The sequence below is a fragment of the Ochotona curzoniae genome, unplaced genomic scaffold (genome assembly GCF_017591425.1).
Source record: "Ochotona curzoniae isolate NIBS_2020 unplaced genomic scaffold, NIBS_Ocur_1.0 contig_1302, whole genome shotgun sequence".
NCBI classification, from domain to species: Eukaryota; Metazoa; Chordata; class Mammalia; order Lagomorpha; family Ochotonidae; genus Ochotona; species Ochotona curzoniae.
In genome coordinates, this window is record NW_024465035.1 from 5,006,352 (window position 1) to 5,020,324 (window position 13,973).

Consider the following 13,973-nt stretch of genomic DNA (forward strand, 5'->3'; position numbering starts at 1 on the left):
ATGCCGTGTCCTTGGCATATACATATATATACTACATACTGTGAGACGAGTCTCGCTGCCAACAATCCAGAGAATCTTGGAGATTTCCAATAAGAACCAACCTTACAGGACCTTAACATTGTCCCTAAGATGAAGAATCCCACAGCCGCTTGTTCATGTATACTTCCCGCTGTCTTGCACACTTCCAGGGTGGGATGGCCATTCCTGCGGGTCCTGTTAAGACTGGGCAGGGTGCCCTCAGTAGACGGGCAGGCTTGAGCTCGGAAAGCAGAGTACCCTGCAGGTACACAGCAGCCAGTGTGCTGCATGAATGCTCACGGCTGTCTAAGTAACCACCGATTCCAGGGTGTTCTGTGACTGTGCAGGCTGCAGCACGCCAGATTAGAGGGAGGGAAGACAGAGGCTTGAGACGTGATTACGCCTTTCTGGGCAACAGTTCCTGTAGCGCTGGTGGAAAGGGGATGTGTATTTGCAGAATGTCACAGCTCAGTCATCCAGGACTGCACAGCATTCCCTTTTCAGCAGATACGCTGCCAGTTCATGTTAAACATACAGCACGTAAAAGCCATCTGCACATGTTCCAGAAGGCTCGCTAGCATGAATATTACTAAGTGCTCGCGGTATTCATTTCTTTAAACACGTACAAGGCGACTGCCGAGTTAGGCCCGCGGACGGGTGAGCTGTGCAGTGGTTTAAACTTTGATGATTCCAATTTGCTGCCACCTGGGGTAGAGGCTTTTGGAATGCCTCGTTACTGAAGCCTCTTAATTTCTTGGCAGGAGTTGAGTGAATTCTGGGCTACTCCATGCAGTCAGCTTAGCACTAATAGATTTTTAAAGACAAATGCATTTAATGTTTACGCTCGGCGGGCTTTGAAAAAGCAAAGCAATTACTTACACAGCATTAATTACATGAGCAGCCTCCTCCTGACAGTGTAGGTTCTTGTTTACTGCAGCCATTTCTGCATATCTACACTTTAAGTGCTGGAAAAACAAAAACAAAAATGACAACCCTGACCAAACATCTTCATCAAGAACAGGGCACAAAACTACCTGGAGTCTTTCTGATCTGGGGTGTAATTGCCATGCAGGGAGTGTGAAGACCTGCTAACCCTTCCTCCCTGTGTAGCCCATTCTATTGCAGGACACCTGCGGGCTCAGGCTCCTCCCCTCTTCTCCCACTTCCTCTGGCACTGCTGCTCCAGCAGATTCCCCTGGATCCCTGGGAAGGTTTTCATTCTGCACACAGCCCCTGAGAGGGTATGTGCTCTCAACCAGCCAGGCCCTCTGCTCTGTTTCAGAGGGTCTTCTGAAGCCTGCTTCGTCTGCACTCGGGGAGGGCTTCAAGCACCGGGATGGGGGCTGGCTTAGACCTGCCTCCCAGCCTGGGTTCAGCATTCGCCACTTCAGCAGGAGTTTTCTCAGGGACACAGGTTTATAAAGAACTCTCTCTTTTACACCTGTCTCTGTGGAACACAGTCCAAGGTAGGGCTTGTCCACGAGCTCCTCCCTGGGAGCAAGATTGCATTAAGCTCTGGGGACCAGTGGCATCCCATCAACTCCCTGGCGCTGAAATGTCATCCACTTCTCCAACCATAGCAGCTCTTTTCCTCCCGTCTTCTTTGTACAGTATCCTGTTTGTCTCCTTCCCGGTGTTTGTGACTATTTAAGGTCACTTGCTTCTTGGCTGCGTGGCCTTGATGACTGGGTCTCTCACTAGCAGTCAGGCATCGAAAGAACAGAAGCCACATCTGTTGCAGCATCAGCACCCTGCCTGGCACCGGAAGAGGAAATGTGTGTCCCTAGCACCTGCTGCTGTCTCTTTCCCAGCTACACTGGACACTCTTTGAAAGCTACACAGTTTTGAAGAAGGACAACTGCCTGAGTGACTTGCGTCATGAAAATCTAAGAAGTTAAAAACAAAAAAAAGAAGAAACTCTTTTGGGGGACCATTCATTTTTTCTTGAACCATCTGAGTTAGATTCACCGTATCAAATTTTCCAAATCTAAACATGATGAGATCTTTCAAAATTGCTTTTGAAAAAATTTCAGGTCTACAGGAAAAAAAACAAAATCACCTAAACACTACAAAACACCATGGCTAATTAACACCCTGAAAAACCCCAGAGTTACAGTCAGTGCGAGACCTGTATAAAGCTATTGAGGTTAGCCACTGCCCACGAGGGCACTGCGGGCAGATGTGGAGTTTAGGCAGGAAATCAGAACCGTGGGGTCTGGCGCTGCGGAATAGCTGGCAACACCAGCATCCCTTATGGATACCCGCTGGAGTCCAGCTACTCCACACCAGCTCCTTGATAATGTACTACAGAAAGTAACCAATAACGGCTCAAGACCTTAGGCCCCTGGCACTCATGTGGGAGACCCAAAGGAAGCTCCTGACTCCTAGCTTTGGAATGACCCAGCTCCAGCCCTTGCAGCCATTTGGGGTGTGAATAAGTGGATGGAAGCTTTTCTCCCCCTTCCCCTGCAAACTCTGTTTATGAAATAAATAAATCTTCTGAAAATCCCCCAATGGCATCAGGGAACCAGAATTTACACTCTTTTTTTTTGCAAAGACATTGCCCTCAATATTGCCCTCAGCTTCTCCGTAACTTTATCTTCTTTCCTTGATTGATTGTTTTTTTTTTTAAGATTTATTTTTTATTATTTTATCATTGGAAAGGCGGATATACAGAGAGGAGAGACAGAGAGGAAGAACTTCCGTCCGATGATTCACTCCCCAAGTGAGCGCAACGGGCCGATACTATGCTGATCCGAAGCCAGGAGCCTCTTCAGGGTCTCCCACGCGGGTGCAGGTTCCCAAAGCTTTTGGGCTGTCCTCGACTGCTTTCCCAGGCCACAGGCAGGGAGCTGGAAGGGAAGCGGGGCTGCCGGGATTAGAACCGGCGCCCATATGGGATCCCGGGCGTGCAAGGCGAGGACCTTAACCACTGCACCACCGCGCCGGGCCCTCCTTGATTGATTGTTAATGCATCTCATTCCCAGGGCACACCTTCAAGCCTCGGCACGTGTGGGCACATGCTAACACTCTTTCCCAGAAGCCCTGTTGCTTTAAATACCTGCAGCTGTTCATCGATATAGGGGCTTTTCAAAACTTCCATAGCTGACGGCCTCAAGCATGGATTCTTGTTCAACATGCTGTAACGTTTAAAACACATGATTATTGCCAAGCGAACTACAAAATAAGCACGCTGTGAAATTGTTTCTGTGACCACGTACCTACGTCCCTACCTTTTCATGATGGCGTTTAGTTCTCTTGGATGGCTCTCCGGGAGGGAAGGCGTGTCGCCCTCCACGATGTTGAAGACGATGGACAGGAAATTCGAGCCGGTGAATGCATGACTCAGGCAGCACATCTCGTATAAAATGCACGCCAGCGACCTGAAGACAAAGTCAAAGGGTTTACACGAGGAGCGTCATCCTGTTTGAAAGCTGTGCGTCATGCCAAGACAGTCAGACAGGTCAGAGGACTGGTCGGGGGGGCGTTTCCGCACTCTCTCTAAAAGCCTCACTTCTCTACTGAAAAAAACATGTTTATTATAAAGCAGAAAAACAAAATGACAGAATAAAGTGCAAGGAAGGGAAGACAGAATGAACGCGTTTTTGTCCAAGGAAAATGCTCAAATCAGGAATCAGCGATACGCCTGGGCTGGGTAAGGAACCCAAACGTTTGATCAATGGAGCGAGAAATTTTTTTAATTAGTGAAAGAAAAAGCAAAATGCAACCAAATATTGTCTTCCTGAGGCAGTTTTTGTTAATGTGGCATATGCAAAATAAAATTTAAATCTGCCAGCCTAACCTTTCCTGTGAGGGTTTCCAAGCATTTTGAAAAGGAAAACGGGCCTCCTTCATTGGTTTTCTGAATATGATCCGTTTGTAAGGAGGCTGGGAGAGCAGCTACTTGCAGCTGCAACTGACATGTATAGTTCTCCCTAGAGGACTGGAAGCCGAATATTAAAATTCCAGATCCACCCGACAGTGGATTCACTGTTGGATTAAGCAAACAAATCAGAAACTGAATTAACCATACAAATCAGCAACTGAAACACTAGCAGAAAAATCTTTTCAATAGCTCTTTATCATAAACAAAACCAAGAGGCTGAGCCGATCCGTAGCCAGGAGCCTCGTGTCTCTTGGATCTCCCATGTGAGTGTAGGATGCCAAGGACTTGAACCATCCTCCTCTGCTTACCCAGGCCATACGTGGGAGCTGGATTGGAAATGGAGCAGCCAGGACATGAACCAGAGCCCATACGGGATACTGGAACCAAAGGAGGAAGCTTTGTCCATTAACGCCACTGCATTGGCCCCAAAGCGTGCATTTGTAAAAGAATTCTGCATATGTACCCTGGGACTCTGTTCTAGTAAATAGGACCAGCACTAAAATTCACAATTAATTGAAGTGTGCACTTACGTAACTTTCCAGCGAAATAGAATCAATATCATATTCTCCTATTTTATAGTTAAGGAAACTGGCTCAAAGACACCAAATGATGTGGCCAAAAACACAGCTAAGTAAACATGGAACAAACTTTAGAGTTAAGGCATTTTTCAAAACCCTATACTCTTTCTATTACAGAAACACAGTCGCTGTTACAGAAACAATGTGATCTCAACGCCCGAGATCAATGTAAACACTATAAATTATGGAAATTATTCCAAGCTCCATATACTTTATAGTCTGTAAGACTATAAAATGCCACTTGGCAGAGCAGCACACACCTATATTTCTCTCCTGAGAAAACAGAATTTACTGACAGCACAAAGCATTTAAAAAAACAGTCCTCTAAAGGCGCTGCTTCCCTTCTCCTACCTCTTGTGGCATGAAAGCGTCTGTTTTTAATTAGGTTGGGACGCATTTGACAAAATATATGAGAACAAAGTGATCTATGAAAAAAAAAAACACAAAACAGCGATACAAGATTTTATAAATAGCATAACTGCACAACGGGTTCCCTTAATGGAAGAAGTGAGCTCAGGCGGAAGCAAGGAGGGCAGGAAGAAAACAGCACAGCGACGCCCAGCTCCGTGGTGTGGTAGCCTAAGCCGCCACCTACAGTGCCTGCATCTCATGTGGACGCTGGTTTCAGTCCCAGCTGCTCCACGTCTGGTCCAGCTCCTTGCGTGTGGCCTGCGGGAGGATGGCCCCATGCCCTGGGGACCCTGGCCTCATGTACAAGGTGCCAAAGAAGCCCCTGGCTTCAGCTCAGCTCAGCTATTCCGATCATGTGAGCAGTGAAGCAACACTTGCCTTCTCTCTGTAACTCCAACTTTCAAATAAAAAAAAAATTTTTTTAAAAGGCAGCAAAAAGTAATTTCGCAGATATATAATAATAATATTAACTCTAAGAAATAATATCAGCATACCATGTTCTTGAATGGACGAAGCCAATATCATCAAAATGTCCATAAAATAATATTAGCAATATCTCATGTAGCTTAAAACTTAGAATTAAACATTCATAACAAAGTAAAGCAAAAAGGCAGAAGAGGATAAATGGCATCATCGTGAAAGCCATGAATACCACCTCTGGTATTCTCCATCTCTGGTTCATCTCCAAATGTTGGCGATGGCTGGTGGGCTGCTCTGAGCCACGCCCATGCCAGGCGCCAGGAGCTCCATCTGGGCCTCCTCCCTCTCTCTGGCTAGCACATCAGCAGAGCGGCTAGATTGGAAGTGGTGCAGCCAGGACCCTATGGGATGGGTGCTGGTGCAGCACACCGCGATATTACCTGGTGCACCAAGTGCTGGCCTTGTAGCTATTTTTATCCAAATGCTAATAAAGGTGCAAAACTTGACATTTATTGAATGCCACACAAGCGCTTATAGCAAGAGTTAAAGTACCACATACATTAGCGAAGAAAAGGGCCTTAAAATTTATGCCAGCTTGAGAAGTTAAAAATGCACTGCAAACAACATCAAAGAAAATGTAAGACGAAATAGAAACACACAATTTAAAAAGAAAATGAGCCATCATAAAGTGAATAGACCACCAGCAGAACTGATCAAGAAAAAAGAAATAAAATCCACCATGTAGTAATAACAGGAGTGAGAAGAGACCTTAAACTCTGCAGAGAGTATTAAGGTGATATTGCAAAAATGTTTTCTGACAACAAATTTGACAATCTGAGTGAAGCGAACAGTCTTTTAAAACAAAATACAATGGACCAAATTGGCAGAAGAGAATACAGAAAACCTGAGCAGTCCCTTAAGTGTTCAACTCAGGTAAGCAATTATTACAAAAATAAAGTTTAAAAGGCTTTCCACCAACAAAGATCCCAGACCAGATGGCTTTATTTAACAAGACCACTTAGCTAATTCTTCTAAATATTTAAGGATAAATTTGTTTATTCAAATTGTTTGCTTTGTAGAATCAATAAAATCTTGGAACTTAAACATACTTGGGAGACCTGGAGGAAGCTCCTGATTTCTGCCTTTGGTCTGGTCCAGTCCCTGCTCTTGTGAATTTGCGGCATAAACCAGCAGATGGAAGATCTCTCTCTCTCTTTCTCTCTCTCTCTCTATCTAAATTAATTTTTAAAATACATTTATACAGAAATTCAAAAGGACAAGAATAGCCAATATATTAAAAAATCAGAAAATTTATAATATTAATAATCAAGATTTACTCTTCAATTGTATTACTTATGACAGTGTGGGACTGGCCGTTCCTCCTCTCTGTCCGCCCAGACAAGGTAGATGCAGGCTCTCTCTCTTAACCCAGTTAATCTTGGACTTTTGCCATGGTCACAAAAGCCTGACTCCAGTACTGTGCATGAACAGGAACCCCCAGGACCCCCTCCTCGGTCAACCTCAATCCTGATGTCTGCTTATACAAGCCAGCCGTGCTCCAGGGCGTTGTCCCCTGTGAGCCTAACAGGCCTCCCCTCCCAAACCACTGTGTATCAACTTCTGGTACTTCACCCACTTTAAAGACAGGTACTTTATGTACTTAAATGTTATGAATAATTGAATGCAGCAACATTTACTAGATTGTAGAAGAAGAGTAAAGTTACATAGCGGCAAACATGAATAGATGAAAATATAATGGATATTAGATAAGTCCATTTTTAAGCATTCTATATATAAAACATACAACTGTTGGTGCTAAAGCCAGATGCTCATCAATTATTCATAAGTGCTTCCAATCTTCAGAAAATACTCCACAATGAACAAACGCTCCACGCTGAGGCCCAGACAGAGTCCCAGCGCCGCGCTCAAGCTCACTCAGCAGCACGTCTCTCCAAGACGACCCATCAGCTGTATGAATCTGCCACCGCAATTAACAGCTCTATTATCCCTTCCACTTCAGCTCGGGCAATAGAAATTTCATTATCAGATAAGCATGTTTTTATTTAGAGGCAGCTAAGGTAATTACTAAATTCATAATGGGCTGATTCTTTGAAATAAGGATGATGACACATTCTAAGCTTGTGTTTGCTAAATAGTTAATATTCTTAATGCTTTAAAAAAAAGTTAAAATCCTCCTGTATTTTTATATTTGAGTAGATTGGGTTGTTTTAAATTTCTTCAGAAGCAGATATTCCTGAATCCTAAATTATTAGGTTGATACTGTCTGACATTGCTTTAACTGCTTATTAAACACTAGGGAGGATGTTTTTTTTAAGATAACACTGGGAAAACCAAGATAAAGACTCTGTCTCTTCTCTTTGTGGCGTCCCTGCCTCTGTTTCCTAGCAGACAAGCCTCTGATTGGGCAAGCTATATGTAATTCCGAAGACTTAAATGATGGGTTTCTTAGTTAACTTACTCTTTTTTTTTTTTTTGAAGTTTTTACTTGTTCAATTTGAAAGGCAGAATTAGAGAGAGAGAGAGAGAGAGAGAACTCTTCCACTCCCAAGTTCACGCACCAAATCTCCAATGGCCACAACACCCCAGGTTAGGTCAGGCCAAAGCCCTCAGCTGGATCTCCCTGGGGGTGGCAGGGCCCGGAGTGGCCAGGGGATCCTCTGACACTTTTGCAAGTGTCCTAAAGCTGGAGAAAAGGGATTCGAAAGGAGCAAGCCTTCTCCTGAGGGGCGGGAATCCCATCGCTTTTTTTCCTTTTATATCCTAAAGGCTATTGCAGTCTTGGGCGAATAGCAGGTGTTAACTAAAGTGGACTTGTGCAGGAATTCATCGCTGTGAACAGTCCTCTGCAGTTTCTGGTTGCTTTGGGCTGGGTTTTCCTTTTCTTGGGAGTTGGGGAGATGCCACCAGCAGGGAAGGATGAGGAAGATGACAGGTGGGATATATAGCAAATGACTTCCAGGGCTGGGGGAAGTTAGCAATGAAAAGCCGGACGAGGAACTTCAGACCGGAGCCGTCGTAAGGGTTGCCAAGGAACTGCCATGGCTGGGCCCAGCTGAGTGTCCCAGTTGAGACACCAGACAGCAACAGAACTAACGACCCATTGGGAAAATGCCGAGCCATTGGCCCTGCCGTGCTTCCCTTATCCTCAGCTCAGACACAGGCCGTGTCCAACTGTGTGTTCTCCGGAAGGACGGAGCGGGCTCAGCTGTCGCGTTCCTGCTCTCCGAAAGCACGGAATGCTTGTGCTAATTTGCATAAAATAATTACTTAATTAATAAGTTCTTAGCTACATTGTCCTCTCCAGCTTTGAAGAGCTGATGTAAGCTTCCTCTTCGAGGGAAATGAAATATTCCCCAACAGGCTCTGTTGCTTACAGTAGGACAGAAGGAACACAGTTTCCCACGTGCTCTCTGTGGCGAGACTCACAGCGTTTCCAGGAGAACTGCCCCGCCGCGCACAGCCAGGAGCTCTCCCGCATGTCTGTCACCCAGAAAAGCCTTCACAGAACCGATCTTTAAAGCGAATATCTTCAGCAAAATTCTTAAAAGTAACGAGAAAATTGTAGGAAAGCTACAAATTCCCCAGAGATGGAAATTCCTCTTAACATACAATCAAGCACAGTATCTAGCAATACAAATGCTTACATTTTATAGGATAGTCGAAATATATCAAAATGTAATGGTGCTGGTATGGTAAGGACTCCCCCCTCCCGCCCCCAGGCCCGCTGTGGCTCAGGAATTACAAATCCAAACCAACCAATTAATTTATGAAGAAAGAGAATTTCTGAAATCAATTTAACATACTGTATCAAGTCCCAAATCCAAAAGCCCTTTTTGCTGTAACTCCAGCCACAGAATGTCCAAGAGATAAATTGAGTGCAAACATTAAGTCAGACTCAAAGAGCAGACCGCGCCAAGCTGTCAGGTGGCAGGTGGTGCCACCTGCTCTGCCCCGCCACTCACCAGATGTCTGACTTGGTGTCATAGCCTTGGTGCCTCAGAACTTCAGGACTCATGTAGTGTGGAGTTCCAGTGAGAGTTGTGGCCAGGTCACAGGATCCCATTAGAAGCCGAGACACTCCAAAATCCCCTTCAAATAACAATTAAACATATGGATACTTTAAAACAATGAAAATCAGCCCTGGAAAGCAACAAAGCAATGAATGTCTAATCGAATCAGTTCGTTATGCAGCATTTCACATCATTTTAAAAAGCAAGAAATGCAATACCTTAAATTATACAATGCCAGTGAATTGCTTTAAAATCATAGACTTAGGCCTGGTGCAGTAGCCTAGTGGCTAAAGTCCTCGCTTTGCATGAGCCAGGATCCCGTATGGGTGCCAGTTCTAATCCTGGCGGTCCCGCTTCCCACTCAGCTCTCTGCTTGTGGCCTGGGAAAGCAGTCGAGGACGGCCCAAAGCCTTGGGACCCTGCACCTGCGTGGGAGACCCAGAAGATGCTCCTGGCTCCTGGCTTTGGATTGGTCCAGCTCTGGCCATTGCGGCCACTTGGGGAGTGGATCCACAGATGGAAGATCTTTGTCTCTTTCTTCCTCTCTGTATATCTGCCTTTCCAATAAAAATAAAATAAATCCTAAAAAATAACTGTCAAACCATTTGCTCAGTATGTTGCATGAAGCCAGAAACCATAATACATTCATGAACTCTAACCACATACGTACTAAGTAATTTAGACTTCAACTTCTATCAGAAAATAAGTAGTTTTTACTGGTCCATCAGACAGGTTGAGATCTGAGATTAAATAATGAATGATTAACATTTTGAGGTACATGTACAAAAATTTGAAATGAAAAAAAGTAGACTCTTTAAGGCTTTTGGAATACATATTTTTCAAATTCCTACCAATGTTTTTAAAGATCTATTTCTTTTTTATTGAAACCCAGATATATTTTCAATAAAAGTCAGCCAGAGCTGAGCCAATCCGAAGCCAGGAGCCCAAAGCCTCTTTCAGGTTTCCCACATGGGCACAGGGTCCCAACGCTTTGGGCCGTCCTCCACTGCTTTCCCTGGCCATAACAGGGAGCTGGGCGGGAAGTGGGGCTGCCAGGATTAGAACCGGTGCCCATATGGGATCCTGGCATGTGCAAGGGGAGGACTTTAGCCGCGAGGCTACTGTGCTGGGCCCTACATTCTTACCAATTTTAAGTCGATTATTTTTCAAAAATATGTTTTTTGACTTCAAGTCTCGATGAAGTATCCTCCTACAAAAGGAAAAGTGAGACGTACTGAATCACATTAGCAGAATGAAGAGTGAAAAAAAACACATAGGATGTTCTCAATAGACATGGAGAAGAAATTTGGTAATATCCAATATACTTTCATAATAAAAAGAACCTCCAACAAATGAGTTAAAGGGGGAATACACCTCTAAATTATAAACGCTGCATACGAGAAGGCAAAATAAAACTGAATTGAATAAAGCTGAAAGCATTTCCTATCAGGTCTGGAATAACACACTCATTCAGTATAGCCTTGGAAGTTATCACAAGCAATGAGGGAGAAAAAGAGACGATGGATTAAGCCTCCACCCATCACACTGGCATCCCATACGGGCTCCGGTTTGAGCCCTGGCTGCTCCACTTCAGATCCAGCTCTGTGCTTACTGCCTGGGAAGGCAGCAGAAGAGGGCCCAAATCCTTGGGTCCCTGCACTCACGTGGGAAACCCAGAAGAAGCTCCAACCTCCTGGATTCGGACTGGCCCAGCTCCTGCCAGTGCTGTCACTTGGTGAGTGAACCAGAAGCTGGAAGACCTCCCTCGTTGCCTCGCTTTTCTTGGCTTTTTAAATAAAAATAAGTCTTTTAGAAATAGTCACCTCGGGCCCGGCGCGGTGGCGCAAGTGGTTAAAGGTCCTCACCTTGCACGCCCGGGATCCCATATGGGCGCCGGTTCTAATCCCGGCAGCCCCACTTCCCTTCCAGCTCCCTGCCTGTGGCCTGGGAAAGCAGTCGAGGACGGCCCAAAGCTTTGGGACCCTGCACCCGTGTGGGAGACCCGGAAGAGGCTCCTGGCTTCGGATCGGCATAGTATCGGCCCGTTGCGCTCACTTGGGGAGTGAATCATTGGACGGAAGATCTTCCTCTCTGTCTCGTCTCTCCTCTCTGTATATCCGCCTTTCCAATGAAAAAATAATAAAAATAAATCTTTAAAAAAAAAAAAGAAATAGTCACCTTAACTCTGATTAGATTTGGTCCACAACTTTGGTGAAAATGCTCAGGTTTAATGGGTTTTTACTTTTATTTTGATCAAATGGCTTGAGCTTTTGATAATTCTTTAAAGCTTTAAATTAAACATTCCAACTCTGGGGACTGAGTCGGATTCCTGGAACTCTTCACGGAAGAGATGACAGTTGTCTCGGTTCACGGACAAGGATGTAACTACAACCCACTTGTGCTGATACCAAGGCCAGGGTTTTGCATGTTGGGCTCATGCCAACGAGTCATGGATCCATCCTCTTTTCCTGTGGCCTTCTGTCAGATTGCTTCTCATGCATGTCACATTGGTCAGGTAATGCTTAGGGTAAGGGCTATGTTGACACACGAAACTGGCTGTCCTCCTTACTGTAATTCTGTCCTTGCTTGCAACCCTCCCCACCCCTTCTAGGAACCTAGCATGCTCTGGCACAAAGGATTTTCAAGTTCAGACATGACCATTATAAATAGATCCTGAATCAGAAGGAATAAACATACCTCCCGTGCATGTAGTCAACTCCCAGCAACAGCTGGCTAAACCATTCTATTATTTGATTTTCAGGAAAGATTATCCCAGCTTCTTTATATTCTTGAATTTTACAGTCCAGATCTCGGCCCTGTAACAAAACAGCATAACCTTTCGTGGGTGGTTCAGTAATTTTTAGACTCAAGCTCTGCTAACCATAGTTAATCCACCCTGTTAATCAGAGCAAAGGGCAGACTCCAGTTGGGTTCCTCTAAGCTCTCTAGGTACCTGGGCATCAATCTTGATGTACAAAGACTTGAACAAAGAACACTGGCAGAGCTTCGAAGAGCTCAAGTCCGTATAGCTAAGATGACGGTATTTGAAGAGTCGGACTGAGGAAACTCAAGGGAGCTCTTAGAATTTACTGCTTGTTCCAGCCCACACCTAAAACCAGGGCCCCGTCTGCCTAGCCACTTTGAAAGGGAGGAAGCCTTACTTGGATAAGCACCAGTTAGCCAAACCAGGTGAATTTCACATTCACCCACTGCTACTTCCCAGTCTTCGTAATTCTTCACTTCCCAGGCTCTGCTCAGGTCCCTGCTGTTCTTCTTGCCTATTCCTTTAATCTTCCAAAATGCATAGTCACTCTGCACAAATCAGAGCGGAACTTAACCTCTCTCCCCTTCCAGCAGTGTGAAAGAAGAAGATCTATTTTCACTGCTTTCAGCAAAGTCCAGCTATGTTTAATTTTGACATCGTTCAAGAATTGAAACTCTTATACAGGACAAAATTATCACACACTGCCAAATTATTTTCATTATGCTACCTAAATAGGTAACCATATAAGTGCTAATTTTCTCTACATTTATTATCAATTAGCTTATTTGAGAGGTTGAATGACAGAGAGGAAGGGACCAAAAGCAAAAAAAAAAAAATAGAAAGAAATCTCTACCTGCTGATTCACCCTGCAACAATTCCCAAAAGCCAGGGAGTGACCAGGCCCAAGCCAGGAGCCAGGAACTCCACCTGGGTCTCTTCTGTGGGTGCAGGGGTGCAAGCGCTTGAGCCATCATCCACTGCTTTCCTGGGCACATTAACAAGTAGCTGGATCAGAAGCAGGGCAGCTGGTACCCAAACCTGCACTCTGACACGGAACGCCCGCGTTGTCAATAGCAGCTTCACTGATGTGCCAAAACAGCAGCCCCAACCCCCCTTACACTGAAAGTTTATTCAGTTATAGAACCTTACTGTGAATAGAAGTTAGACATGTAAAACAGTAAGATTCCAATCAGTCATGTGAATTGGATACCTACTGATGACATTGTGGTGAAAACCAGTGCGTTGGGGACCGACTGGTGTTTAGACTCCTTTTAGTTTCGCACACCCAGGCTGCCACGTGCCTTGAACTATCCGAATTGTCTTTTTCTCAATTTAATGACTTAAACATTTCATCAATCTCTGTCCTGTCACTTACTAATAGTAGTAAAATACATTAGCAAGACCAAACACTAATCACAATGACAGATGAGAAACATCTAAGATTGTCCAGCATAAGACCCTTTTATTACCTGATATAAGACCCTTTCTGCCCATGTCTGCTCTAGTGTTTTTCAATTCCCACAGAATGAAAATACTCAATGTTAAATTCTCTTTGACTACTTCTCCACCAGACCCCTTTTACTTTAAAACAATGAAAATTGTTATGAACAGCAATCTGAAAAATGTTCCCTATGGACAAAAATGGGTTGGATGCCAACTGTGTTTGGCGAAAAGGAAATGCATGTCCATGGGGAAACTGTGAGAAAAACAAGAAGCTACACAGATTCCTCATGACAGAGCTGTTCTCGAACGCAAGCAAAGGAAAAGCATTGGTATTCAATGAGACGCTCTAGAAGAAATTACTTCTAATCAAACATAACAGCAACGAACTTATTTGTAATGCAATTTTATTTCCTTCTGGTGTA

General features: G+C 44.5%; 1 protein-coding gene across 1 annotated transcript in view; it reads right to left on the reverse strand.

Moving 5' to 3' along the window:
- NEK11 (NIMA related kinase 11) overlaps nucleotides 1-13,973 on the reverse strand; it is a 106,497-nt gene that overhangs the window by 66,392 nt on the left and 26,132 nt on the right. The window contains exons 3-8 of the mRNA XM_041003826.1: nucleotides 12,042-12,160; nucleotides 10,490-10,554; nucleotides 9,297-9,423; nucleotides 3,252-3,401; nucleotides 3,080-3,158; nucleotides 898-983 (exon numbers count right to left, since the gene is read on the reverse strand). Of these exons, the coding sequence (XP_040859760.1) occupies nucleotides 898-983; nucleotides 3,080-3,158; nucleotides 3,252-3,401; nucleotides 9,297-9,423; nucleotides 10,490-10,554; nucleotides 12,042-12,160 (626 nt within the window). The remainder of the gene's footprint in view (nucleotides 1-897; nucleotides 984-3,079; nucleotides 3,159-3,251; nucleotides 3,402-9,296; nucleotides 9,424-10,489; nucleotides 10,555-12,041; nucleotides 12,161-13,973) is intronic.